This window comes from Drosophila guanche, unplaced genomic scaffold (assembly GCF_900245975.1).
Source record: "Drosophila guanche unplaced genomic scaffold, DGUA_6, whole genome shotgun sequence".
Lineage (NCBI taxonomy): Eukaryota > Metazoa > Arthropoda > Insecta > Diptera > Drosophilidae > Drosophila > Drosophila guanche.
In genome coordinates, this window is record NW_022995748.1 from 5,375,507 (window position 1) to 5,402,619 (window position 27,113).

The window sequence follows — 27,113 nt, forward strand, 5'->3', positions numbered from 1 at the left end:
CCGCTCTACTTTATTATTCTCAGTCTTTGGCATGCTCAGTAAAGCTTTTCATGTTTCCGTTTTCCTTTCAATAACTAAACAAATGCTTATTCTCATTTCATCTCAGCTTTTATTCGCGTTATCTTTAAGACCGCATTCTTGAAAGTTTTACCTGGCATAACAAAAGCAAAAAGCAACAACAATAACTCAGTCGAATTATGTACACTTATCCTGTCCTGTCTTCTTTCTTTATAAACCGCTCACTTGTGCCCAGAAATGTGTAGGAGTTTTTTAATAACAATCCCTTAATGCAGAGGTAATTGTCTGCTCGCTGCTTGTCCTGGCGGCAAGGAGAAAGAATTTACGGATTAAAAGGTTTCCCTATGTAGTAAGAGTCCTGATTAGCTCACACGAGTATGTTTTTTATTAGTTTAGGTTACGAGTTTATCTCTTTCCGACTCTGGAGTGGTCACAGATAAATTCCAACAAGGGTTTAAAGATCATCTCCCAGATACAAACAAATATCCTAAGCCAAAGGAAACACCTTAGCAAAGACCATCATAGGATCACAGCCTTTTCCTTGCTCCAGTTTATTCATTTTCTATTTGAATATTATTTACACACTTAGCTGAGAAGATGCCTTTACATTGTTATGCCAGAAACACACTTTGGCCCCCTCTCTTTATGCTACGACTGGCAAAAGCATAGAAATAAATAAAATAAAGAAAAAACACAAGCCAAGCATCCACATGCTCCCGCTGGCATGTTGCCCGTCTCCATGGGAACAGCCTCCTGCCAACTTCCTTCCCTTCCCTTGCCAGCCTTGAGTGCCTTTTGCTCTGGCATGACACAAGCACTCGCAGGGCGGTTCGCGAAATACCAAAGCAAACAGCAAGCACAAAATGCATTCAGATGTGCAAAGAAAATTGCTAAAAAATGCAAAGGGAACTCCGTAATGAAAATGTTTATAAATAAACCCAAAAGGCATTTAGAATTGTCTCGTAAAATAAGAAACAAATCGAGTCTCTCAAAACAGTCCATCAGCAACTGTTTCCTCATGTTTTCATTCAAATTTTTGTAATTTCAAAAAACAATTCGTTCCATTTTCAGCATTTCTATTGTTCCAACTGATAAATGATTCCAGATAAATAAATATAGATAAAAGGAAACTTCAGTCACCCTCCTAAGCCGACTGACAGCAGCAGCTGCGGGCAGATTTTCATTTTGTTTTCCTCCTTCACAGAAGGACACTGTGTCCCTGGTGTGGGTGTGAAAAAATGACCATAGACTGTCCTTGTTATCTATCACCTGTCGGGTCTGTCAGTCCCCTTTCTGCTGTGCTTGGGTCAAAACAATTTTACAGTAGTTACGGGCATAATCTATTGTTTGTTGTCGTTGCTCGAGTGGATGCCAGTAAATGATGCCTCACTGAGCCTGGAAATAAAACATATTGTTTCGCAGAGGCTGAGGAAAATTGCAGGTCTGGCCTCTGCTGTAAGTTCTTACGGCAGAAATCAAACAGTAAAAACTGCAATCAGCTTGGGATTTCATTTCTTACTCCACCCTAAAATATATTTCACTTATTTTTGTGGATTTTTCCAGGCTTTCAAGCGCTCGTTAGACAACTTGCCTTGTTTGCAGACCGTAAACATAATTTCCGAAACTGAAATTAGAAATCTTTAGGCCCCCAGAAGTGGGGAATATATTTACACACCACACACGACTCCATTCGAACTAAACAAGAGCAAAAAGGGCTAAGGGAAAAAAGTTGAACCATGCTGTTTTTGCTGTTCCCTAACCAGAGGCAACGTTTCCTTCATTGTAGCGGCTGCTGAGTGGAAAGATGTTCGTGTGGCAGGGACTTTCCTGCTGACACAACTTGGAGAGCATTTTCACAGCATGCTCCAGGCGAAAATCCTATAAACTCACAGGGTGGGAGGCAGGGACATGGGATATGGGATATGGCCTGTTAAGGCATGCTACATTTTGTGGCAAGTCAAGCGCACATCTGTTGACCAACAGAGGCTGCTTCCCCAAGCATTGTATACGGCCTTTTAAGGGCTCATGGTGTGAATTGGACACCATGGACATGTGCTCAGACTTTCACACATTTTTCCTTGCAACTTTATTAAATTTCTTCGTCTAAAATGTCAGCTCTTGACCGCTAGCTAACCCGTTCTCAAAAGAGTTTTTGGTCTTATAAAGACATAAGTTTCACATCGAAAGAATGTGTACACCAATCTCGGTGGAAAATTCTGCTTCTCATAACTATTTTGGGTGTGTTTTGGGTATTGGATGTGGATTCCTCACCTGTCGTGATTCTCTTCCACTTCACAGTCCGGAACTTAACTATCCTTTCCTGCAGTTCCGCTCACATTTCCGTTTATGATTGGACTTGCTTTGCTTCCTGTGAGCTGCCGAAAACTGCATGCAACATTTAAGTGCGAAACAGCAACAGATTTTAGTTTGTGCAACAGCACAGTCTCTCTCTCTCTCTCCCTATCCAAAAATTACAGTCGGCAGGTTAACTTTCAATGCAGTTCCTTGACTAGAACGAACATCCAACAGCAATTTCTCTAGGTGGCCAAACAATTCCATTTTGGTTAGTCCTGCGGTTTCCCGCGGGAATATAATTTCGGACACAGTTGTACCTGCATAATGGATTTATAATTGAATTGGGGTTGCAGACATTTGTCGTACCAACATAATAAAAGATTCGTGTTGATTCTCTCAATGTGTTCTCTCAGTGGGTTGTTTGGAACACTCCTTTTCCGTGCACTTTCAGGCAGTTTTCCATGTTAGGCAGCAGCTGCTCGGAGTGAACTTTCCATGGCCACAAAACCCATCATTTAAATTAGAAAATCTCAACTGCTGGGGCATCAATCAGCAGCGAGTTCTTCTCGGTTCCAAGTGTTAGTTTTCCCTTTGGGTGGGAAACTTTTATAATTAGCTTCAGGGGCGGACACGATGACTCATTTTTCTGTTACACTCAGAAGAGTGCCAAGAGAATCTTATTTAATCGGAGCGAAGAACACTCTAATCAAGCGTGTACATTTTCCAATTACTTGTAAAACACTTTCCAGGCTTTCTGCATTAATTCAGTCATTAGCCTTAGCCTCCTCCTCAACAGCAAAGTGCCACAGATGCCTCATGCATATTGAAGTATGTGTGATTAGTGTGTGATTAGTAATGCAATTAAATCGATTCCTTTGCTCATTTTAAATCCTTTCAGCAACAGGAAACAGGAAGCTGCCAGAGAGAATAAGAATTCTCCATAAGAATCCATTTACTTGGCCACCCATGAAGCCACATTGAAACTAACTAATTGACAGTGTAGGGTAAGAAATACAAATTAGTTCACTGCACAGAAAAATTGGGATTACACTGCTCCTAGGACGCCCGCAACAGACATGCTCCACTAACATGAAGATTAGCAGCAGACTGCTGCTGCTGTAATCCAAACGTAAGCACCGCCACATATGTTTGTACATGTGTATAAGTAATGTAGTGGGAATATTCCCGTACTGTCGCGGCTGTTAGAGCGAGAGCGAGCGCAAGCCCACTGTTAAGAACGCTGTCGGAGAGCGCTAACAGCTAACAGGCTGTTAAACTGTGCTGTTAACAGTGCTAGCGTTCCGTTCCGCCAGCGCTATGTAATATTTATGACATTTTTGTGTACAGTGCAGCGGGTGTGAAGTTTAATAAATGTTAAACGCAGCTCAGCTTTTTCCGAGTTGCCACCTGAAAATCTCTTTTCGCGTTCTATCTAGCAACGACAGACTGTACCTGCGACCGCACAGCAGCGTACCAGAATGCGCATCCAAATGCAAAAGTTCAAAACTTTGCAGCAAAACCATTCATTAGCATGCAAATTCGAAAATTTATCAGCTTGTGGTCTCCGGTCATACCCGTTGTACTAGTTCTAGTTTAGATTCTGGTTTTGGTCCAGGTTGACTCCACTCCACTTGGAAGCTTTACTAACTGGCAGAACCCGCAAGAGAAAGTTTGCTCTCTTGCTCTGGAAATGGCATCAATTGCTCTGGGAACAATATATTTATCGACATGACCTCAGACATATTCTGTTGTCCATGGCAGATGCTCCTGTAAATAATTACGATGGTTCAATTAAGCTCGAGAAGTTCCATCTTGAGTAAATTAAACTCGTAATTAAGCCAAACTCCACAGCGGAAAGTGCAATTAGCGGGCGAATTGGGGTAATTACAGGTGGAAGCGTGGGGAAAAAGGAAAAGCAGTAAATGGAAATGTCATTAGCGCATTGAAAGCGCAGTTATTTCACCATTAAAACTGAATCAACAAAATAAATATGGGAGCCCCCAGAATGAATAAAGGAACTCCATTAAAATTGCCGATTGCCAGCCTGAATAAATCAGTGGGGAAAAAATTGCATTGCGATGTCTGTTTTTGTGAAAGCCATCATCAGCGCGGTGAGCGAGGGGCACAGCGGAAGAAAATAGAGGAAATAGCCAGAGAAACTTTAAAGTTGTAAAGTAAAATGGAAAAGACGCGGAAGCGCTGAGGACACTGACGGATGTCGATGTTGCTGCTGGACGTTGGCCATCTTTCAGGTGCCTCCGCAAGACGGAAATGACATTGCTATGGAGGTGACACCAACGACAACGACAGCCGAGAGCTTCGAGCGGAAACGGAAATTCAAAGGCAAACCAAATGGCAGAGCAATTGCTAATCGAGATGGGAAGCGAGCAAAGTGTGAAGTACTTGAGGGACTACCAGAACACTTAAGAAAACATTTAAGAAATATTTAGGAACATTTTTGGCCACAAAATGGTTCAGTCTGCAGCAGAAAGTAAATAGAAATAAAATTAAATGTTCCACTGACACCAAAGAGGGACAAGCCTTTTTCCTGTCCTTAGAAAATGAAACAGAACGTGCCTTTTGTCTTTGTCTTTTGCAAACGAAACACGTAAGCCACGCACAGACATTAGAGCGAAAAAGTGAACAATTCCTAAGGTAAGACGTCAACAGTTGGTGGCCAATGCTGAAGCAGAGAAGAGTACAATTGAATTTGCTTATTGCTGCTGTACCTCGGGGGAGTAGCTGCAATTTCCTGGCAGAGGCACCTTTTATTGGGGTATTCCTACATTAATTGCAACGAGGGTGCAGCTCTCTGGCAGCTTCCTGTTTCCTGTCGCTGAAATGATTGAAAATGAGCAGAGGAATCGATTTAATTGCATTACTGATCACATGCTCCCGTCTGTGGCACTCTGCTGCTTCATGTGGCAGAAGGCAAAGGAATCATTGGCATTGGCCAGGGCTAATTGTGTCTCGAACTACACAAACTTTTCTACATTTCCCCTAAAAAAGTCGCACAAGCAACCGGCTACATTTTATTTGAGCATTTCTGGAAAGCTTTCTGCAAATAATTGAAATGAAAGTCAATGCAAGTCTCAGCAAAATGAGTCATCGTGTCCGCCCCTGAAGCTAATTATAAAAGTTTCCCACCCAAAGGGAAAACTAACACTTGGAACCGAGAAGAACTCGCTGCTGATTGATGCCCCAGCAGTTGAGATTTTCTAATTTAAATGATGGGTTTTGTGGCAATGTGGAAAGTTCACTCCGAGCAGCTGCTGCCTAACATGCAAAACTGCCTGTTTCACTTTTCAAACCCTCTGAGAGAACACATTTATAAATGGCAGACTATGAAGTGACACACACAAAGTTGTGGCAGACAGTGCGAGTAAACGTTGAGTTCTGTTGGGAGGACATTCCCATTTCCCCAGCAAAACATTCAAGCTCTAACTTTAACTTGAACTGATTTATTTCATTCCAAAAGATACTTTATTTATCTGTTAACTGAGCTTCTAAACATCACGTTTCAACATTCAGAAGTTCACCATTATTATGCCACCGAAAGTAAAATAATTTGTTGGTCAATCAACACGAATCTATGGCTATTTTGGCACGACAAGTGTTTCGTGTCAGCAACCCCAATTCAATTAAAAATCCATTATGCAAATAGAATTGTGTCCGAAATTCTATTCCCATCGAAGCTGCTCATAAATATTCATGTGCCAGCAGGAGGGCAACCAAAGTAAAATTGTTTGGCATTCAGAGAAAGAGATTCACGTACAGCACTCTTCCTTAATGGGAAACGATTTTTTTCGAACAATGTTGAAGGGTTTTAGTTTTCAAATATGATTTTCCTGTTACTTTACATGTTAATTTTAATTTTACTTTGACACGTTTTAGCTTGTGCAATTTCTGCACACATTTGATACCACACTGACTTATTACCTATTTGAATCTTTTTTGTAATGGCAAAATCAAACAAATCCAAATCCAAAAGTGAGACATTGGGCCACACCTTAGTCGAGACTTCCCATTCAGTTTTCAGCGAAAAGTTTCGAAATTTTCAGGCAAACTCGCATGAAGCCACATCGGAGAACCTTCTAGAAGTTTCAAAGAAGAAAAGGCAGCTGCATGCAATCGATGCTGAAGACGACACAAACGACGATTTCGAGAAATCCCCTGAGATTGACCTAATTAAAGGACTTCCAAATTCCCAGCCAGAAAACGAAGATGCACTCCATATAAATCCCCATAAATCGCCAGAATCCAGCAGCAGCCCTAAGTCCCAGGCGACGGAGTGCTTCTACATAAACAAACTTAAACAACGCCCCAAGTCTGTGGTGGAATTTCAATTGAAACCCCAAGCAGATGCTGTTTCGCTTCGCTCAGAAAATGAAGCTGTTGCAAGTGATGAAGAAAACACCAGCCAAACGGGCTACGAGGAGGCTGTTGAATTGAAGAATTATGTGGAGCTGCTCAACCAGCTGCGCGACCTTCCCAGCTGCCATGAGCTGGAGTTGCAGGAGGGAGTTGACCAGGAAAAGGCAGTGAGCATACCGGGATCCATTAGAGGCCGTTCGGCTGCCAACTCGACGGGCATGGCAGACACGGACACAGACCAGGAGAGCGTGTCCGAGGCGCAGCCTTCTCCACTGGGGCTGAGTGCACATAGTCTGGCGGAAGTCTCCTCCTCAGAGATCGAGCAAAGTGATTCGTTTGCAGATGATGCTGAGTTGTCCGTTAAGTTCACCGAGGACGAGCCAGCTCCATTGAAACAAGCTGATTTCGTCTTCGATTCAGATGAGGTGCAGATCATTGAGGATGAAATTGTGCCTCTGGAGCTGAACCCAACGATCTGCAACTTTCTGGACGAAATCATTGACAAAGTCGTTGCCAAAGCCGAAAAACCTGAACGCTTACTAAACCAAACACTGGATAAAGCTAAGCTCATGGATGCACTGCTGGCAGAGGCTGATGGGTATCGTTTCGAGCACTTCACAAACCAATATTTATCAAACAGGATTACCGACATTCTGGTGCGCCGTGGCAAGTACTCCCTGGTAACGCCCAGTAAAAATGCAGAAATGAATAAGAACAATCAGAGTCGCTGTCGATTCGCACTAAATGAGTTGGACTACTGGCTGAAGCGGGAGCAGCTCTCTGTCCAAGTGGCACGCGATGAGGTGCAGCGACTTGTCAGCGAAGAGGACAACAGGAGAACCCAAGACGATAATCTGTGGCAGCGTCTGGAGAGCCTTATCAATGATACGCTACTTGTATGCCCCAACTTTTCGGATAATTTGAAAATTGTAAGCAAACATTTTGGAACTAGTTGACGAGTAAATAATTCCCAGTTTGCCCCCACAGCTGGCTGCAAATACAACTAGAAGGCTGAGCAAAATGCGCGATGAGTTGTCGGAGACACGTCTGAATCTAATACTGAAGCAACACACATATTCGCACATTAAAATGGTAGGACTTGGCGGTGTACAACACATAAAAGAGCTGTAAACATTTTCTTTACAGAAAATTCATAAAATGGACACCATTTCCGAGCACCTGACCATGCACAAATATCTGTCAGTTGAAGCGGATGTTGAGAATTTGGACAGAACGTTGGAGTGTGAGTTTTTCACTTAAGAAAGAAGCAACAAAATTGTCCTAAATTTGACCCCCCTTTCAGCCAGAAACTTGAGCATCCTAAAAGCGTCGAACCTCATCAATAGCAAAATCCATTCAGTGTCCCATCTGAGGTGTCGTCGAAAGACTTTGAGCCGCAAGCTGACGGCGGCCCAATGCATACTCGAGTCCCTGAAGAACCAATTCAAAGCCTTGAGGGTCAAGGCCTATCGCTGCAACAAAACCCACAACAAGCTACTCAGTGACCTCGGGAATGTCCGCCACAAGGGCGGCATCGTGTTGTATCCTTTGCTCATAGCAGACTATGACCAGACGGTGGAGGCTGTGGGCACAAAGCGATCTGAGATGGAAGCGCTAAGGGCGCAGCACGACAGTCTGCTGGAGCGACTTGCAGCGATCGAAGAGACTCGACGAATGTCACTGACAAAACATCGACAAAGTCGCAACCAACTTCGCACTTCCACTCTAGTCGAGCGAATGGAAAGGCGTGGAAACTTTTTCTGACAAAAATAAATCCCAACATTCAACGACTTTCCATTCGAATTTCAAAAATTAATAACCATTCATTCTGCCTGTTTAAACTTATCGTTTTTTTTTGCCATGGTTTATGTGGTAATTGTCAAACTGGGCGTGGTGGCTGGCGTTGCCTTTGCCACCAAGCAGCTGGGAGTCTGGGAGAGCTCGGAGCATTCGGCTGTGCTCTTGGAGAATGCCAGAGAAAATCTTCGGCCCTACGCGAAGAACCTGAAGGACAGGATCTGCTGCTGGAAGAGCCCGGAGCAATGCGAAGAGGAATTCGAGCCGATGCCATGGCGAGACTCCTTCGTGGACTCCTGGAATGACACCGTCAAGAAAGCCTTCAACATGCTGAATCAGACGCCTACCTACGTTCAGCACTTTGCAGAGGATGTGGAGAAGGCCGTAAACAACTTCGGCAAGGAAAAGGAACCCAAAATCGTGGAGCAAACGCAAAAGAACCAGAAAGCTATAAATTCCACAAAATCGGACTAAACTTCAACTAATTATTATCAGTGAGCTTACCAGCGCCATCTGTTGATTTTAAAGTGCAGCTCATAGTACTATACGCAAAAACGAACACAAGAGGGCGCTTATTACCGATAGAGGCTGTTAGTTGCAAGCCAACTTGCAACCTCTATCGGCAAGAAAGTGAACTTCGAGGAGTGTGCTTACAAAAAGCTGAAGATACCAGGGCCGACACATGTGGATGCCCAATTCAAATTCAAATTCAAATTCAATCCAGATCCAGTTTACGATACTTTTATTGGTGGTTTTACTTGAGGTCTAACAGAACTACGCGTACGAGTATATATCAAAAATTCGATTTGTTTACAAAGTATATAAAGAGAACCGACTGTTGGGGGGGGGGAGGGGTTAGATACACATATGAGAGGGCACAGCTCGTGTCCGATAGACTGGCAATAATTTAGGGAAAAGCTTTCAAAGAGCTTGTGCCAATGACACTAAATGGTGGGGTAACCCCCCTGTGGATCTCTTAGTGGAGACAGTAGGCCACCAAGAGGGTCATCAGCGTCGAGACGAGACTGAAGTGGGTGAAGGACTTGTCCGCCACATTGTGTGCATCCTTCAGTCCGGACTCTGCGGAGAGACGAGCAGATGTGAGGCCCGGCATCTTCATGATATCAGGATTAGCGCCCGGCGTTAGCGGAGCCAATGGCACCGAACCCTCGGGCACGGTGAAGGGCGTCGTCGGCTGGAATGGTGCAAGATGAGCGGCGTCGGGCGATTGGGTAACTGCGGCTGCCACATTGGAAACGGAAGCCGGGGCAGGGACTGCCCCCTCGACAGCAGGAGCCGTTCCATTGACGGGCGCTGCTTCTGGCGGAGGTGCTGGATAGCAGGCGATCTTCTCCACTTCAATGGTCTTTGTGGCATCAGTTGGATCTGGTTCGGGCACCTTCACTGGCACGCAGATGATTCCACCAGCAGCAGGTGGTGCATTGGGATCAGCGGGAGGAGCAGGCACATTTGGATCAGCCGCAGCTGCCGGCTGTGCTCCAGGAACGGGTGAAGCAGCAGCAGCAGCAAGAGCAGGAACAGCAGCAGCAGCCACAGCGGCACTCGGATCCGCAGGTGTTGCTCCAGGAACTGCTTGTGCTTGTGGTGCTGCAGCTATCGGAGCTAATGGCGCTAATGGTGCGCCGCCCGGTAACTGTGGTGCAGGTGCAAAGGGAGCCGCTGGCTGCCCGGCTGGTTGCTGCACTCCTCCCGCGTTGATTACCGTTGTGCCCGATCCCACTTCGCTGGTGGTCACGGATCCCGGGGGTCCGTTGTTGATAATAATGATCTTGTCCTCGCCACCGCCGCCGCCGCCACCGCCACCGCCAGAGTACGATGGGGCATGCTCCACGACTCTAGTTTGGGTGGGTGTCAGGGCGTGACCCAGAATGGCACCTCCCAGAGCGCCAGCAATGAGCCCAGTGCCTGCAAGCAGATCAATTCGTGTCTTAGTGGATGATAATCTTACAATGGAGAACGTAATCTGGTAAACTCACCCAATCCAAAACCTGATCCAGACTTTTGTGGGGCCTGTGGATAGTAGGTGGCACCAGCGGGCAGGGCTCCACCTGCGGGCAGGAAGGTGGCACCTGGCGGCACACCACCGCCCATGGGTGCCTGCGGATAGTAGGTGGCTCCTGGGGGAATCTGTCCGGGACTGTGGTATGTGGCACCTGCCGGATGATAGCTGGCACCCGCAGGATATTGGCCTGCCGGATGATAGCTGGCGCCCGCTGGCACCTGTCCAGTTGGATAATAGGTGGCGCCATGCGGCACCTGCCCAGCCGGGTGATACGATGCTCCCGCCGGCACCTGTCCTGCCGGATGGTAGGTGGCGCCCGCTGGCACTTGTCCTGCCGGATAGTAGGTGGCTCCTTGCGGCACTTGTCCCTGCTGACGCGGATAGCTGGACTGCACGTTGTGCGCACTGCTGGCCGAGATGGGAGTGTGATAGCCGCTGCCAAAGCCACCGCCCGTGGAGTTCGCCCTGGGTCTATAATTCGATGCGGGTGTGTAGTGGGAGCTAGCCGCTCCAGCTCCAGCTCCAGCTCCAGCTCCGGTTGCTGCTCCTGCTCCGACTGCTGGCCGGGCATTGGCGTTGTAGCTGCTGCTGCTGCTGGGGCTGTTGCTGTGGGTGTTGGTGGCCGCCGCGTAGCTTGGCGGTGCTGCCGGCTTGTAGGCCGGATTGTATGCAGGCGGACGCTCGTGGATGTTGGTGTGTGCTCCGCCGGCCGGATTGCTGGCGGAGTATGCAGGCGGCGGACCCTGTGCCTTGGGAACATTCCATCCAATCGGTGCGGAGCTGTGACTGCTCTGTGACTGACCCATGCTCACTTTACTGGGCTGCGATTGGGTGCCACCGCCATAGCTCAGACGACTGATGTCCGAGTGCGAGTACGAGGGATTCGCGTGTGAATGCGACGTGGATGAAGAGGAGGAAGTGCGTCGCGGCGAGTAGCTGCTGGAACTGGAGCTGCGGCTCTTGCTGCCGCCGCCGCCAAACCAGCGTTTGCCCTGGACATCGTTTGCGATTAGGGCCAGGAGCAGCAGGACTACAACCAGGCTGCCACTCAGTCGCTTCAGTGGCGTATGCGACATGCTGCAAGAGATCAACATCAACACTCAATTACTCACAGTTATCTCAATTAAGGTCCCAAAGCCTAGAAGATTCTATTGCTTTTACCAGCGTAAGATTATCTCTGCTAGAGTGTCTCCAGCTGCGGCCTCAAACCCAACCTTCTGCTCTCGTCGCCCCATTTTCATTTTTATTGTCAGTCATCATCTGCCCGCGAGGCCTGAATTTAGTTTATGTTTATGTAAAAAAACAATTGATTCAATTAGCGCTCTAAATAAAACACAAAAATGTTAAGCAAGCTCAAGCCTGGAGCCTCCATTTGCACCATTCTCCATCCCTAATTTCTATCCCATATTTGCGCCAAAAGTTTCGCCGATCTGGGCAGGGCAGGGCAGGGCAGGACAGGGTCGAACACTGACGTAATGTCACGCCCTGATTGCCAGACTTGGAGGAGGCTTGGAGGCTTCCCCCTTGCACCACTGCCGGATTCCAAGCGCGTTATGCGTGTCTTGGTCGCCCTCTTAATGATAATTAACTTGCTGATTTTGGTCGGCTTGTCGCGTGGCTACACTCGATTGACTTTTCATTTCATTTGACTTCCAGGCGCACCCTGTCTGCCGCACAACATTTTGGAGGTCAAGTCTTTGAGTAAGAGGAAAATTTGTCATAAGTTTAGTTCCTGAGTTAAGAGTAAAGTGTTATAATAAGAAAATGCATTCAGATTGACTCTGGTAAGCGTGGAAAAACCTCAAATGTTTCTACAAATCAATTGCTAAATGTCATCGAATATTCAGGTATTTAATAGACTGCAACAAATACAATTTTTTTCTATATGCTTGGAAGTTATTTACCCAATTAATGATTAACACTTGGCTGAAACGTATTTAGAGCAAACAAAGAATGGATTATAAGTAGCGCAATGGGAGGGTCAGTGTTTGCGTGACTTCACGCTCGGTTTGGAATTTGTTAAAGAAAACTTGCAGACTTTCGACCTTTTAGAAATCGATTGAGACTTTTGGAATGAGTTGGAAACGAACTAAATGACGTGCTAAGATGGAAACACAAAAAGAACCTGGCAATATAGGCCTTAAGTTAGACTTCTGATTCACACTTCAAACAAAAACAGAAGCTCTAAGTACACAATTTGTAAACCATATAAACCATATCGTATTTGAATGCTGGCCCAAAGCTAAACAAATAGAAATGTATGTAGATCGAAAGAGCTGTATGCAAATAAGCAACTCGGCAATTGTATACAGATGAGATTGCAACTGCTGGAAACCAGACAAGCGAAGCCACAAACTTGTTAGCCATGACTCCATGAGTCATCCGACTGCAGCGCATGCGCAGCTGTGACGTCAATCGGGAAATCGTTCAATGCGAAAGCTGGTTTATTGCCTGAATTTCTGAGAATTGAAAACATCTTAAGGCTGCTGCCCACTGGGGCATAAACAATATTCGTAGCTGCGAGATTCTGTCTAGAATTTGTCAGCTTATCGCTATTGGGTTCAAATGTTAATGCGATTCTAGATTAGCTTTGAAATCAAAGAAAAATACTCATTTCAAAGTACTTCATAATGTGATTCATTGATTGAGTGACTATTTGAGAGAGTTTTTTCATTATTTAAGAGTTATATAATAGTCAAAACACGGCTGCCAAATCAGGGGCCATGCAAAAGATATAAAAATAAACTTAATTGGGCTGCAAAAGCCGGTTACCCGCAACGAAGTTTGAAGTGGAATACTCTTGAAAACCGAAGCTTTGCTTTCTCTATTTAAGCAGTTGTTGATAAATATTTATGCGAATGTATAGACGAAACATAATACTGGCACAGCTGTTTCAACATTCGAAACTATTTGGAAATGATATAATTGTGGAGCAGCAAAACTTCTCCAGCACTTTGGACCTTGAATGAATTTAGATTTTCTCCCGTAAAGTTGCATGGCAAATAAATGTAATTCATAGAATTATGCCTCCCTTCTCTGATGCACTGGCGCCTTGGAACGTCATTGAAAACAGGGAATTTCCTAATTTTAGTTGAATGTAAAAATAGATTCTGGAGGTTCTTTGTTCGGATTTTGAAAGACATACAGATGGCATCGATAGAACAATTTCAGATATGAAAAAACTAGAAAAAACATCTGTTGATATATTAGGCCGAGAAATATTTGTACAATTTTGCTGCTTAAGTGGACCTGGAAGGGCTCCAAAAACCACTTTGAATTGTCTTTTGGAATATGTCTGACATGTGTTTGGTGTTTCGCTGGTGTATTGTTTTCCTTTTAGCGTGACTCGACCTTGAATTAGTTCAAGTATAAACAAAGCCCCACCGCAATACTAGGTGCTTAATTAATGCAATTGGTGTTTCCACTTTATAGCCAATAAACATAAATTTAGCACAATTTTTTTTTTTTTTTTCATTTGGAGATAGAGCTGGAGCACCCACAACACTACGAGTATGTAGTAGGATTAATTTTGGATATGATAAAACCGTGTGTACGACTACTTGTTAAATATTTACTTTGTTTGGTGGTTTATTAGCTGTGCTTTTTATTTGTGGATCTGTTTCTGCCGCGTGCGATTTGTGCTTTTGTTCCGTGCAAAGTTTTTCGAGCAACTGAAATGCGGTTGAAAAATTGTACGCGTTTTTGCTCCCGAACAAACCGGAGCGGAGCGCTGACCGCGAGAGCGAGGCACCAACTTGTTGTGGCTTTTGTTGCCGCTATACAAGTATTTGTCATCTCTGGGGTCTCTCGCGCTCCCTCTTTTTTGACGTTGTGTGTGCTTTATGTTTTTATTTAATTTTAGTTTTTTTGTCGTTTACTTTTGGAGGGGAGTCGCACTGCATGGGGATTTCTGGTATCTCTGTCAGAGATGCTTCTGTGTTATATACTTCATAATCTCATTCACATGGGTTCGCTGAATCATTGATAAGCCCGGGACTGACTGAGCAAAAACATATGTGAATATCTAAAGTTTAGTTCTCCCACTTGAAATAGCGTCGCTCTGTTAACGCTACTGCGCCCGTAATTGTGTGAATGATATCGGGAGGTGCATCTAGCCGAAGCTTCTCAATGTCTCTCATCATTCTCTCATCCCCTGTGCTTCTTGTTTTCAGTTGCTTCATCGCCTGACGTTGGCGGCTCGCTTTGTAACTGTTGTTTTTGCTGTTGTAGCTGTTGGTGTTGCTGTGGGTGTTTTGCTGGATTTAATGAGAGCCAAGTGAGCTTCATTGCTGTTGTTGGATCATCGCACACATTCACACACGCACACAATGCCACTCAAAAGCTTTGTGTGTAGGTGTTTTCGAGCCCGTGTCGCTGCTTGGACTTGAACGCGCGTCGCGTCGCGTCGCGTCCCATTCCATCCACCGTTTTCAGCTTCAACGTTGATATCAAGGTAAATTGAGAAGAAGGTAAGGCATTACCTCGATCTGCTCTGCGGCTAGCCTAGTTTTTTCTTCGCCCCATCCACACATGCGATGTCATCTGCGTATTAATGAGTGGAACGAGTCTGAGTCTGGGCTCTACCTTACTTGCAATATGCCTTGGCTTTCGCTATGATATTTGTTGTGCTTGTGCGCTGAGGCGATGCATATTGTTGTTCTTGGGGGCAGTCGTGCCCGTGTGGGGGTGCGACACCATGTCCATCCACAACTGTCAGAATTTTGATGGAGCCTGAAGGGGGCCTTGACGTGGGTACGCGCTCTGAACCGCCACTCTCGCCTGTTGTTGCTTGCCTATGATGGGTAATAGTATTACAGGATCCCCTTATCGACCTTTAAGCCTTTTTTTAATGGAATTAGTGTGGGCTTTATGGTAAAAATTGGGGGAAATTGGATGAAAGTAGGGTTAAAGAAGTAATGCATCGGAATTCGGAGAATTGTTTCTTTCTTAACAACTTCATGTATCTTATGGACTCACAAAGACTTCATTGGGTCTCAAATAAAGATAGTAATTTCATTACTAAATAATATTTATTTGGTATAACACTTAAATCTAAGCCTAAGGCTACTAAATCAAAGCGTCAACCTCGACACTGGCAGCTCTGCCAGCCACATAGCTGGCCACCTCAACAGGCTCTCTGGCTTCACTACCTTCAGTCCAAGTATCACCTCCAATATCTCCCGCAACAATGGGTGGATCGGTTGTTGTCGTGCTGCCCAGTTCGGAGCCCTCCATTGGGACTGCCAACTCTGAAGCAGAGGGTGCCGGAAAGCAGACCACTCGCTCCACTTCCCGCATCATTTCGGGCTGCTCGGGATCAGTTTCGTTGAGTGTGATGGGAAAGCAAATGATGGTTCCTGGTGGGGGCAGAGCTGTACCCTCGACATCAGAAGACTGCTCGCTGGAGCTCTCGTCCTCCTCCGTGAGTGGATTCCCTGGAGCTATTGCAGCGCCAGCTTCCTCCGAAATGGTTGTCTCATTGAGAGCAGTTCCCTCCGGCTGACCATTGTTGATGATTATGATCTGGCGACCGTTGCCCTGGGCCGTTTGCTCCTCTCCTTCACGATTTCTGTGGTAGACATGATGACGGTGACCAAAGAGCATGTTGTTCATCATGTGTCCAGCCAGCATTCCGGTCAGAAAGTCGCCAGTTCCTGGTGGATATTCAAGATATTATCATACGGGAAGGAAGGCCCTTTCTGCTGATAGACTTACCCAATCCTCGGTTCATGGACAGGGGGGGTTGGGCATAGTACACGGCTCCCGCGGGCAAAGAGTGTGCATTGGAGTAGTATGTTCCCTGTGCCGGATGTGCGGGATAGTTGTATCCCGCTGGCATCTGCTGGCGGGGATAGCTGGGTATCTGCTGCTTTGGCGGCATCATTGCCTTCGGTGGGGCCGGCGGTGGTGGTGGAGGCTTTGGCACAGACATGGCCGTGTGCACTGGTGAGCCGCTCACCACACGACGACCACCGCCCGACGACGAGGGCTTCTTGTACTTTCGCCAGCCGCCAAAGAGACCTCCAAACGAGCCACCGCCTCGACCACGTCCACCGCGCGCCTCGCTCGGATGCAGGACGGTGACGGCAATGAGCAGCAGAATTAACACAGAGCAACAGGATTTCATGATGAGTGATGATCACGAATCAATCTCAACTGAACGCGACGATAGGCACGGACGAACTGGAGCCACTGCGGGATCGCTACAACGCGTATATCCATGGAAAGTGATAAATGCGTGGCACGTTGCTCTACAAAAACGAGCATGGGGCATATCAGGCTAGTGCCAGGCACTTGCAAGACCCACCCACACACAGAGAACAAAAGGAAGCTCCAATGAGATGCCAGTTTGCTCTTGTTGAATATTGTAAATCTAATAATTTAGAGTGCACCTAAAAGCCTCACCTGCCGTAGGGTATTCGCATCATCCTTTCATCTAGCGCATGGCACATGAGTTTCATCTATCGGACAATTTGTTTTCGTCTGCCCCGACGACAGACTCGTATTCGCACTCGTATATGTACGTTCCCCCTATCGCTGAAAATTGAATGAGTGTCGCCGTGTAATAATTCAATTGCCTCTAATTGAGACGAACTCAAAAAATTCTCGGATTTTCTCTCCTGCCCGTACACAAAACGCCAGAATATCAAGTGCTCAAACGATGCTGATGGCTGATGGCTGCTGGTGCTTGATGCCGATGTTGATACGACTACTGCGACAATTTGCCAAATGTGTCGCATCAGGTTTCATTACGACAAGAACATGGAATCTGAAATCTTGCCAGTTGGGGGACTGCATTACTCGAAGGAAAACAACGAGATGAAACGCCACGTTGACGATGGCGATCGCTCATGAACCTTACTATATGTTGACCCATTTCAAAGGCAATGCATTTGCATGTGCACCTTGAAGAGGCCATTAGAAATCATCAGATGTGAGCGCTAATATTTGTGCGAGAATGTTTATGTAAGCTCTAATGAAAATCACTGAGAGGAGCACAGAAAACACAACGTGAAAACAGGCTTAGAGAAGTCGCTCACATAAAATAAAATAAAATCCCACTGCTAAAACTCTCGCGTAACCATGTCCTTTGTGGATCATTCAAATGTGGCAAGTACTCGAGAGGACTTCTATCCCGACATCTAGCTCTTGTTTATCATCTAAAGTGCCCTTTTTTAGACCCGCTGTTCTCTGCACTTGCCGCTGTACAATGCCAGTCAGGCCTGTGAGCTGGTGAGGACCACGTTCACCTGTGGATTGTTTGTGCACTTTGTGAACCACCTGCAGATTGCCTTTTGCAGCTTTCATTTGCCTTTTGTATCTGTCTATGCCCTGATCAGTTTCCTGCTTTTGTTGGCCATTTTTGGCATGAGCTATACCCTAGCCGAATATTTGTGGGTATATTTAATGACTTTTCCTTTCAAATAATATTCTCTTTGGTGTCCGCCAGCTTCATGCCGAACTTTGTTACCCTCATGGATATTTTTCCCTTGACAAAGTTTGCTTTCAGCTACCTGTTCTTTGGCATCTCCTTCTTTGTGCCTTATTATCTGAGTATTTGGAGGAGTTGTGTGGACAAGGTGGAACATCTGAGTGCAGTGCAATTTTCCCGAATGACGGGAGATTTAATGAGACATTTTGTCACTGGTGTCATGGTCTTGTGCATTCGCGGATATCGAGTGGATGGGGTTAACATTTGGTCCAGTTTGGTTTTTATTTTACTCGGATTTGGTTACTTGATAGCTGTGACCAGCAAGCAGTACGATGTCCATGAAAACACTCATCAGGATATTTATCTGCTCAAATTTCGCGTGATTATTTTCTTGTTTGTGTTTTCCATGGTTTCTGTTGTGGTTTTTGTGGTCTCGCACACCAACTTTTGGCGCCTGAATCCCCCCAAAGACTATGCACCGGAGGATTACTCTAATTTGGAAAGTGACGCTGAAGTCTTGGGCAGATATTCGAAGCGTAGGCAGCTAAAAAGATGCAAAATTTGGTGGCGAACGGTGAATGGATTTCGGAACACAAAAGGTGCCCAAAGCTGTTTAGGTATACTGCTGGTGGGTGCGACTATTATCTTTATATTTTGTGAATTATTTACTTTGACAGTGCCTTTCAGATACCCTTTTACTTTCTGGCTGCTCATTTGATTCCTGTTCTAGCAGTTGATCGCCCATTGTGTGGCTGGAACAAGTATGTAAACTGCTTCAGTCTTGTGATCTTTCCCTTCCTGTGCATGCCATTGGGCATTGGGCCTGAGGCCTGGCTCCTGTTGGTCGTCATCTGTTGGCTGAGCTCTGTGCTGGTCTTTATGTCAACACACTCCCTGAGGCAGCCAGATTATGTGTGGCCGTATGCGCTCCTCGGACTGAGCCTCAGCTCGCTGGCCTTGCGATACTTGATCCAAGAGGTTGAGAATCTCACCTGGCAGTTTGTCAGCTTCAGGTTTGATGTGATGCCTGATCTGGTTGCCCTGATGTGCTTCGGCCTGGGTGACATCTTCTGCGAGGTAATCATTCTGTGGCATCTGATCCAACGCAAGTTCTTCGATGCTGCCTTCGGTGTGGTCATGAGCATGGTCACATATGGCATACTCCTGGCCCTCCCACTGCTGCTCTGGCATGGCTGCTATAATAGTAATACCCATGTGAGTAATACACTTCCACGCCGATTTGTGCCGCCTCTAATCTATTGCTAGTTTTAGATCATTGTCACAGGTCCAACAGAGACTTGCATTCAGTTTCTCTTTCTCATGTTTGGCTCTAGTTTATTTCATGTGTCCATGAGCGGCTACGAGTTTCGGATGTCGCTTTTCCTCTATTTGCTGGCTGTGACTGTTGTTTACATGACATTTCAGTGGATGACTTACCATTTTTGGGTGCATTCATTTGCCACGCTGCATAATGTCTAAGGGAGTTTATTCGTAAATAAAGTGAATATTCTGACTTTCAATAATATTTAAATATTGCCACGGCTCATTTTTATGTGAATAAATAAATAAATTTACGTGACGCATATTTTGAGCAAACATTTCGCCGAAAGTAACTTATTTATCTATTTTTCTTGCCATTATTTTGCTTGAAAATCAAAGTGGACTATTAAGTCATATTCATGGACAACTTGCCTTGCATTAGGCCAACTTAATCGTCATAAATTTTCATGGTCTATTGACTGCTGTCCAGAGAGAGGGCAACTCCAGCCACCATTAAAACTTAATGCTGAGGCAGTACAGTCCTTTGAGAGCTAGATCTCCAGCCGGAAACACGCACTTGCTCCATTTACAACGTTTAGGACATTTTCAAAGTCATTTATAATGAAATGTAGATGTTGAATCGCCTGCGGGCGTGGGGTCGAAGTCGTATGTCATCTATAAAAGCAAAAATTAGTTCCTGCAGCGGAGCGGAGCGGAGCGGAGTAAAGAAAACTTATAAAATATTTACGAGCTCAAGGGAGCGTAGAGGAAAACAATTCCTGGACAGGGCGGAAATTTGAGACGAGGTCCGAGTCCAGGTTCGAGTTTGGATGGCATAAAAAGTAACTACTTTGTGGCTTATGTGTGAAGTGCTTCAAGATGCGAAGCCCTGGCACACTTCACCGCAAAAATATTGTTTCTACGAGTGTGTCGGGGGGGAGTCCAAAAACAAAAGACGAGCCATACTTTCGGCTGGCCAAGGTGTCTGTGTGCGTGTTGTGATTGTGTAATAAAAAAATATCCAGCTGACATTTTGTGTCAAGCACCTTTTTCATTTTGGCACTCGGCATAGCATGACCGAGGTCCGCAAGAACCCAATGGGGAAGCGCTGTCTGCATGCTGCAAGGGGCAAGGGGTTGCTCCTCCTGGCTCGATGCTGGCTGCTTGAGTGATGACAAATTACATTTGTCAGATTTATGACCAATTATGAGCGTGTTATATATCACACCGCCAAAGGCAAAGGCAATGGCAATGGCCAAATGGCAGCGTGAGCCACCTTAATGGCAAGCGCAATGAATAAGTCGCCGTCGTTTGTTTGCGGTCCACAGAACATCCATATACCATACACTCTTACTGGAGGAGATGTCAAGACGAAGCATGGGATACCCTAGCAGATTTAGGGCTGCTGTGTTCTCAATTTTGAAGGGATATTTTGTACATTTATTGGGACATTTTGTATCAAACCAAAGTGAGAAAATCCTGATTATTTAGATTATTTTTGCAATCACTCCATCAAAGTTCCAACATCCTTTGCATAGTGTATAAATGTGTGCATGTTTCTCTGTGTTCTAGTAATGCCAGCACGCATTTCTTCTATCCCAAGTACTCGGTACACATGTAGCCCCCCTCTGCCCATCCAAATGCTGTCGTATTTTTTCTTATTTTGAGAAATGTTTGGGATTTCCTTTCGCACGCATGAGGTCTAAGGCGTGTCTTTATTTCTACACTTTCGCTGCCGGAATATTTATGCTGTTAATGCGTTTGCGAATGGCTAAAAATCGCATTTATTACACGCGCAGTTAAACTTCAATTACGGCTCTAATCATAATGCAGCGAGGGTCGCTCGCCCACTAATAGCCACATAAATAACCCGCTAGCTGTGGGTCAACGCTTGGAGAAGCAGTGGAATCGTTGGGAGCTAATGGGTAATGAGAGAGGATAATGTGCTGCTGTGATTACAAATGCATAAATGTAAGCTGCAGGCAGAATATTTCACCCACAAGGTGGGTGACTCCTCAATCCGCTCTCGCTCGAAATCATGCCCACATTTCGCTGTGACAAACACACAGAAGGCGCACAGAAATATGCAAACTGCCATAAAATACGCGCAAATTAAAATCGAAAACCATAAATTATCCAAAAAAGAACAACAGAAGAAAAGAACGGAAAGGAAAGCTGTGGCAGTAGGGAGGGGGCGTGACAGCAGCTGGAATGGCACAAAGCGAGGAGCAGCCGAAAAACAAAATCATTTTATGCCTCACTTTACAATTCAATCAGTTTCAATTTCCACCTGCCGAATACATTTCCGTTGTACAGTTTATGCCGGCGAGCGGCTGTTTGTAATTTTTTAATTTCAACTCGCATTTCCCAAAATTCAATTAGTTTTTGGCACACACACACACCAGACAGGAAGGAAGGAAGCAAGGCATAAAGCAGTCGGTCCACAGATCCTGTAAAAGATGACGGCTGGGGGCCGCCGGCACACCGCAAATGTACGCCAGCGTCTGGCTGTGGGTCTGTCTGTCTGCTGGCATTGTTGGTTTCACTTTTTAGATTTATGCTTTTAGATTTTAATGAAACGCAGAGGACGCAGAGGGAGAAGCATGCAAATTTAGCGATTCGTTGGGGGATTGGAGGCTAGGCCAATTTTGGGTCCATAACTCATGCCGCAACATGAAAGAAATTAGTTCGGGCAGCGGACTCTCATCCTCTTCGTTATCGAAAGTGAAAATCAGAAGCTTGATTTGTGGCCAAGAAAGGCAAAGAAAGCAAGGAAAAATATTCCATTTTTACTGACCAAAGAGGAGAAACCTCAGCTAACCCACTGCTAAAGTTGATGCTTTAAATGGCTTTCAATTTGGGTTGTCGAAGCCTTTAAAGGCACATCAATTGATTGGCTTCCCTCCACTTGGTTTCTGTAATAAAAAATACACAATTTCCACATTCACAGCAATAATACGGCTAATTCAGTCGATCAATTCGCACTCGAGGAACAATCGGCTGGCTGCCAATTAGTAGAAAAATTGCTAAAAACCTATGGGGCCGCTGTATCTAGGGGTATGCCAGTTGCCTGTCCATCTGGCTATCGACGAGTATCTATTGGGGGCACACACGCAAACTGTTGCTGCTGGCAACGCGTGTGTGGCAGCAACAACAACTTTCTTGCAACAGCAATTGGAAGAGCATTGGATGAGCGTAAGCCTCTAGCAGCTTGTAGGCAGTGGCAAATAAACAGTCAAGCATGTACTCACACACACACACACACACACACACACACCAGCGAAAAGCTCTGTGCAAAAAGTGTAGCATACAACACGGGGCGGCGCCATCAGCAACATCTGCTGCCGTTGCCGTTGCTGTTGCTGTTGCCTTCCACTGCTGCATGGCAACTGCACATTACCGTTTTGTAGTCTTTCATGCATTCATTTTGATAGTTAGCCAGGCGGCAGCTCACTGAAAATATTGCCCGCCAAGGGACAGCGCACAGAAGTGAGCTTGGCATTACAGGAGCCTCGGGGGCCACAGTGGAACAGGAATTTATATCTTCAAATAAATAACTAAATAATGCAAATTATTTACAAATGGTGCCATGATTGTTGGCTTAATGCTTGGGGCTTAAACTCTTTTCTGTCTCTCTATTTATTTACAAAACGTTCATCCTTTTCCACTGTGCGCAGGCGGAGATATCAGACTCTGTCTCTGTCTCTCTCTCTCTTTTGCACTCTTTTGGTGGGTCGTGTCTCCTGTCCCGGCCACTGGATGGGCACGCATGTGTGTCCTGCCTGCCTGCAACTTGACCCCGGGTCAAATGCAACAAGATGCGGTGCGTTGAGTGCCGTTGCTGTTGCTGCTGTTCCTCCTGCTGCTGCTCTTGCCGTTCTTGCAAATGAAATTTTTCTTCAATTAGTTTATTTTCACACCAATGATTTTGATTTCAGGTTCGATGGAGAGAGCCAGGGTCCAGTCCCAGTACGCCTCTACACAGTGGCGTTACGTAGCTCCCAGCCAGATCCTTGTCTGGCCAATCGTGTTGCTGTTGCCGTTGCATCGGCCTGTTAACGAGTGTGTGGCAATTAAGGCATCGCGTAATTGTTGCCAGTTGCTGGCCGATGCCGATGCCGATGCCGATGCTCGACTGACGCGGCAACAATATCATTGAACTGAAGTGAAGTCCCGTGGCTGCCCGTTTCCAGGCATTTCTTTTCCATTGAACATTGAACATTTTGTTGTGCAGCGCCAATTTTTGGATTGCTTTCCACTTGATGGTTTTTCGAAATGAAAAACCCAAACAAAGTACCAGCAAAATGATTGAAGTGTGGCCCAATTCCATGTGGATGTGTGCATACATTATGCATGTTGATGCCTCAAATCAGACACTGGGCAGGTAGCAGCCATGCCATTACCTTTAGTTGCCGCCACATTACGTATACGCCACGTAAGGCAGCAAGAAATGAATTGGATTTGTCAGCCATCTCTCTGTGACACAACTAAAAGATATCAACGAGAGAGTAGCCCCGCATACTCAAGAAATGAGCATGCGATACACGTGCTTGGGTAATTTGTCACATGAGCCTCTAAAATATGCCCCAGGGTGTACGGGCCTGGGACTCGCAGCGCCCCCAACCGCACAGCTACACTTTGGTGTCTCCAAATGCAATTTCTCTGGTAAATCATAAAAGTAATTGGAACTAGAGTTGGATCCCAAAACCTAAGCCTAAACCTAAGTGTAACAAAAACCTGAAAATGTTTGCCCATATTTGGCGTTTTACTTTCTTGGAACCTCTTTCAAAGTGCTGCACACATTCGGCTGGCTGGCAGGCAGCTTAGCGTGAAGAAAAATATGAAGTCTAGCGAAGATTAGATGATTTTTCAAGATAAACGCAGAAATTTCGGAGCCAGTCCTGGAGCCTAGGAAAAATTCCTAAAATACACCCACACTTGTACATGTATGTGTGTGTGTGTGTGTGTGCGCACATTTAAATGAAGCAATCAATAAAATGCTGCAGCAATTTCCATTAGAATGTTGAAGTTCTCAATTTGAATGCTGAATTTTGTTTCCTCTTCTGTTGCTGTATGTGTGGACTGGTGCGTGTTTTCAGTATTTACTTTTCATTTCAACAGCCGCCTTTTTTTGTATTGTTTTATTGTGTATGTATGAGGCCAGAGCCAGACACAAGCGCAGACACAGACATCGTTTCATTTCACATGCCCTGGCAGCGATCAACTTTTGTGCCTCTCATTTGCAAAATGTAAGTTATGTGGATTATAATTAGAAAACTTTTTTGGCCCCAACAAAAACTTTGCCAAAGCCCTCCTCTGCCCCCCCGCGCCCCTGCTCTCATCACAAAGTCACAAAATTATAGGTAAACGCTTACGTGCAGTTCCAAAAGAGCAGCAATGGTGCGGGCAGGCACCCGCTAATTAATTGCCACAGAATTTACCAAAAAGGCTTGCACGCTTTTGAAGGATAAACAGGAATTGTATAGCTGCCGCGCAATACGAAACTAATCACTTTTAATTGGTGCACAAAAGAAATTATGACAGGAGGAAGTTTACGGGTTTTTAAAGTAAAATTGTGCTGTTCAACCCCAGGCGGAGGGCCAAACTTGTGGTTCATTTATGGCCCTCAAGAAAGGTTGCAAGAAAGAAGTTGCGAATGGGATTTGCAAAGTATATTTGCTAGAAGGAGCATCAAATAATAATCAAATTGTTGTGTATGAGATGTGTATGAGATGAGAGAATCAGGTACATCTCTGCACACGCCACACGCCTGTGGTAGTTCTATTTTTCTGTTGTTTGCATTACGTATACGACGTGTGTGTGTGTGTGCGGCCGTTGTTTTTTTGTGTCCTGATTTACAGTTGAGTTTTTTTGTGTGCTTTTTGCAGCGCGCTTGTTGGCGGATTTTTTACGACTCACGTGCACCAATAAAATGGTGTTTGTGTGTGTCTGCCTGTCTGCCTGTCTGTGTCTGAAGTGGGAGCTGTGTTAATTATGCTTTTAAGCAAATTAGCAACTGCATTGATGTACGTGAATAATGCGAAATCGATTTCGGCGAGAGGGCCAATAAATTTCACACCAAACAAGACCAAACAGAAAAACAAAAACAGGTGCCAACATGTGTGTAAATCGGCGAATTTTTTATACATTTTCCTTACCGCAAACGAGGGGTAAATGGGCGCTGAGGCCAGACGCGGCTGGCACCATTCTTGAATTTATTTTTCACCATTTTTTGTGTTTACTTCGCTTGTGCGTTTTTGATAATTACAAAGGAAATCCTATTAGCGTCGCTTATTTATGCTAATTTCCTTATTTTCGCTTCGTTTTTAAAACTCGAGTGCCTTGTTAGCTCTGACCCACTGCACAGCAGCAGCCGTGGCAGTGGCAGTGGCATCTATGAGTAGGAGCAGCGTCAGCTGCCGTTAATTTCATTTGCCATCTAGGACAAGCGGCCACTGGCAGGGGAGTCTGCAGCAGAGGCGGGCCCAGCACGCACCATTCAAATTAGGCAATGCCTACATTATAATCTTCTATTGGAAGGGGACGACAGACAGACAGACAGACAGACAGACAGACAGTCACCTGTGCTGGAGATGGAGATGGAGCTGGAGACACATCTGTGGGCAGGGAAGGCCAGACATCTTCATACATGGCTGCCATGTCGCTTTCAATTATGTCACATGCGCACTGCCGAGCGACACACGCCCAAGATTGTCATCTATTAGGGGCAAATGTCCTTTGCCACTTAGCCCCACACACACACACACACACACACACACACAGACCAATCTATCCCCAGGCCAATTTCTGTTGAATTTTTACCTTTTTCACTTTATGGGATAATTTGGCGACATGAATAGAAGTTCAAATTTGTGCCTGCAATCTTCGCGTGGCCTCTTAATTGGCAAACCTTATTAATATTTCATTATGTCTGATATTCCTGGAAATCTTTTCAACATTACATTTCATTTTATTTTATTTTCTGCTACGTGTGTAAGCCCTCAAGGCATGCGGCCAAAGGAGAGCTAATTAAAATGTAACCTGAACTCTTTTTAAGAGCAAGAAAAGGAAAGTGCAAGAAAATTAACAAAAATGTAAATCAATTTTCAACAGTGAACAGCAAATCCATGTGCACATAATTCAGAAATTACTACTTAAGCTACTCCAAAAGAAGGCTTTTAATCAGCAGATTGCATTCTGGAGTTTAATTAAATCCACTCCCTTTTTGGGCCAATTACCCAATTTGATTGCCGGCCATAAAGAGTGAACTTTTGTTGCCCAATGTGGCAGCTCCCAGGCTCTGGCTCTCGTCAGTGTGCTGAGATCAAGAAATTTGCTTCATTGTTTCAATTTATTATTAACTTTTATACCTTAAACGAAACTTTATTTACCAATAAATCCTCTGCTCGGCCAGCCACCCATTCTCTGCGCTGCTGTGGAGCTGTGCAGCTATTTTTATAGCTTGTTAAGCCAATTTCCGTTAACGCCCCAATTGTTGGCCCATTTATGCGTTCCTGTCAAAGTTGAAGGTCATTAAAATGGCCTCCTCCCACAGCCATTTCGATGTAGTTTCTCATCCGATTTGCGAGCTTAGGCAGATTCTGTCAAGCCCTGGTAATTGGCTCCAACTCCAAGGTGAGTTGGCAGTTGTCTGATTTTTTAACTACAAGTTTTGTAAATTTCGCAGAAAACAGCAACCCAGAGGGATGCCGGCTTCTGCTTGATTTAGTTTTATTAGCAGCATCTCTCCGGCTGCTAGTCTTGTATTTCCGGCGCATACTTGACATTTTACGAGTAAGACAAGATACTGGCTGGCTGATGGCAGCACACCGTCTTGCCGCTCACATGCAAGCCCTGATTTTGTCATACCCGGACCCGGGGCCATGGCCAAATAAAAATGAGCCACTGAGCTGT

General features: G+C 45.3%; 5 protein-coding genes across 7 annotated transcripts; 3 read left to right on the forward strand and 2 right to left on the reverse strand.

Moving 5' to 3' along the window:
• The first annotated feature begins 6,167 nt into the window (after nt 1-6,167).
• Nucleotides 6,168-8,528, forward strand: LOC117584111. Its single transcript, XM_034272863.1, has 4 exons — nt 6,168-7,616; nt 7,675-7,779; nt 7,834-7,930; nt 7,991-8,528. The coding sequence occupies exons 1-4, from the start codon at nt 6,273-6,275 to the stop codon at nt 8,449-8,451; spliced, it is 2,007 nt and encodes a 668-aa protein (XP_034128754.1). The 5' UTR covers nt 6,168-6,272; the 3' UTR covers nt 8,452-8,528.
• Nucleotides 8,529-8,547: 19 nt separating this feature from the next.
• LOC117583970 lies at nt 8,548-8,958 on the forward strand. The gene has a single exon (XM_034272677.1). It carries the CDS (start codon nt 8,548-8,550, stop codon nt 8,956-8,958), a length of 411 nt encoding a protein of 136 aa, XP_034128568.1.
• A 251-nt stretch (nt 8,959-9,209) lies between these two features.
• LOC117584110 (mucin-1) lies at nt 9,210-14,227 on the reverse strand. Of its 3 annotated transcripts, XM_034272861.1 has the most exons (5): nt 14,083-14,183; nt 11,722-11,727; nt 10,482-11,584; nt 9,437-10,410; nt 9,210-9,406 (listed from the first exon to the last, which is right to left on the reverse strand). In XM_034272861.1, the coding sequence occupies exons 3-4, from the start codon at nt 11,581-11,583 to the stop codon at nt 9,461-9,463; spliced, it is 2,052 nt and encodes a 683-aa protein (XP_034128752.1). In that variant the 5' UTR covers nt 11,584; nt 11,722-11,727; nt 14,083-14,183; the 3' UTR covers nt 9,210-9,406; nt 9,437-9,460. The 3 variants fall into 3 exon arrangements, with proteins under 3 accessions (XP_034128752.1, XP_034128751.1, XP_034128753.1); XM_034272860.1 differs by having other exon boundaries at nt 9,210-10,410; XM_034272862.1 differs by lacking the exon at nt 11,722-11,727 and having other exon boundaries at nt 9,210-10,410; nt 14,083-14,227.
• Nucleotides 14,228-15,501: 1,274 nt separating this feature from the next.
• On the reverse strand, nt 15,502-16,704 carry LOC117584112 (transcriptional regulatory protein LGE1). The gene is made up of 2 exons (XM_034272864.1): nt 16,223-16,704; nt 15,502-16,161 (listed from the first exon to the last, which is right to left on the reverse strand). The coding sequence occupies exons 1-2, from the start codon at nt 16,632-16,634 to the stop codon at nt 15,575-15,577; spliced, it is 999 nt and encodes a 332-aa protein (XP_034128755.1). The 5' UTR covers nt 16,635-16,704; the 3' UTR covers nt 15,502-15,574.
• An 827-nt stretch (nt 16,705-17,531) lies between these two features.
• On the forward strand, nt 17,532-19,418 carry LOC117583971. The gene is made up of 5 exons (XM_034272678.1): nt 17,532-17,617; nt 17,687-17,901; nt 17,958-18,567; nt 18,627-19,154; nt 19,212-19,418. Exons 1-5 carry the CDS (start codon nt 17,591-17,593, stop codon nt 19,416-19,418), a joined length of 1,587 nt encoding a protein of 528 aa, XP_034128569.1. The 5' UTR covers nt 17,532-17,590.
• The last annotated feature ends 7,695 nt before the right edge of the window (nt 19,419-27,113 follow it).

Excerpts from the sequence above, each read along its gene's own strand:
- LOC117584111 (XM_034272863.1), top strand. The coding sequence starts at position 6,273 with ATGGCAAAATCAAACAAATCCAAATCCAAAAGTGAGACATTGGGCCAC. Across the intron at positions 7,780-7,833 it reads CATATTCGCACATTAAAATG|AAAATTCATAAAATGGACAC; the intron begins GTAGGACTTGGC and ends TTTTCTTTACAG. Across the intron at positions 7,931-7,990 it reads TTTGGACAGAACGTTGGAGT|CCAGAAACTTGAGCATCCTA; the intron begins GTGAGTTTTTCA and ends CCCCCCTTTCAG.
- LOC117583970 (XM_034272677.1), top strand. The coding sequence starts at position 8,548 with ATGGTTTATGTGGTAATTGTCAAACTGGGCGTGGTGGCTGGCGTTGCC.
- LOC117584110 (XM_034272862.1), bottom strand. The coding sequence starts at position 11,583 with ATGTCGCATACGCCACTGAAGCGACTGAGTGGCAGCCTGGTTGTAGTC. Across the intron at positions 10,411-10,481 it reads TGGATCAGGTTTTGGATTGG|GCACTGGGCTCATTGCTGGC; the intron begins GTGAGTTTACCA and ends ATCTGCTTGCAG.
- LOC117584112 (XM_034272864.1), bottom strand. The coding sequence starts at position 16,634 with ATGAAATCCTGTTGCTCTGTGTTAATTCTGCTGCTCATTGCCGTCACC. Across the intron at positions 16,162-16,222 it reads GTCCATGAACCGAGGATTGG|GAACTGGCGACTTTCTGACC; the intron begins GTAAGTCTATCA and ends AATATCCACCAG.
- LOC117583971 (XM_034272678.1), top strand. The coding sequence starts at position 17,591 with ATGTCCTTTGTGGATCATTCAAATGTG. Across the intron at positions 17,618-17,686 it reads TTGTGGATCATTCAAATGTG|ACCCGCTGTTCTCTGCACTT; the intron begins GCAAGTACTCGA and ends GCCCTTTTTTAG. Across the intron at positions 19,155-19,211 it reads GCTATAATAGTAATACCCAT|ATCATTGTCACAGGTCCAAC; the intron begins GTGAGTAATACA and ends TGCTAGTTTTAG.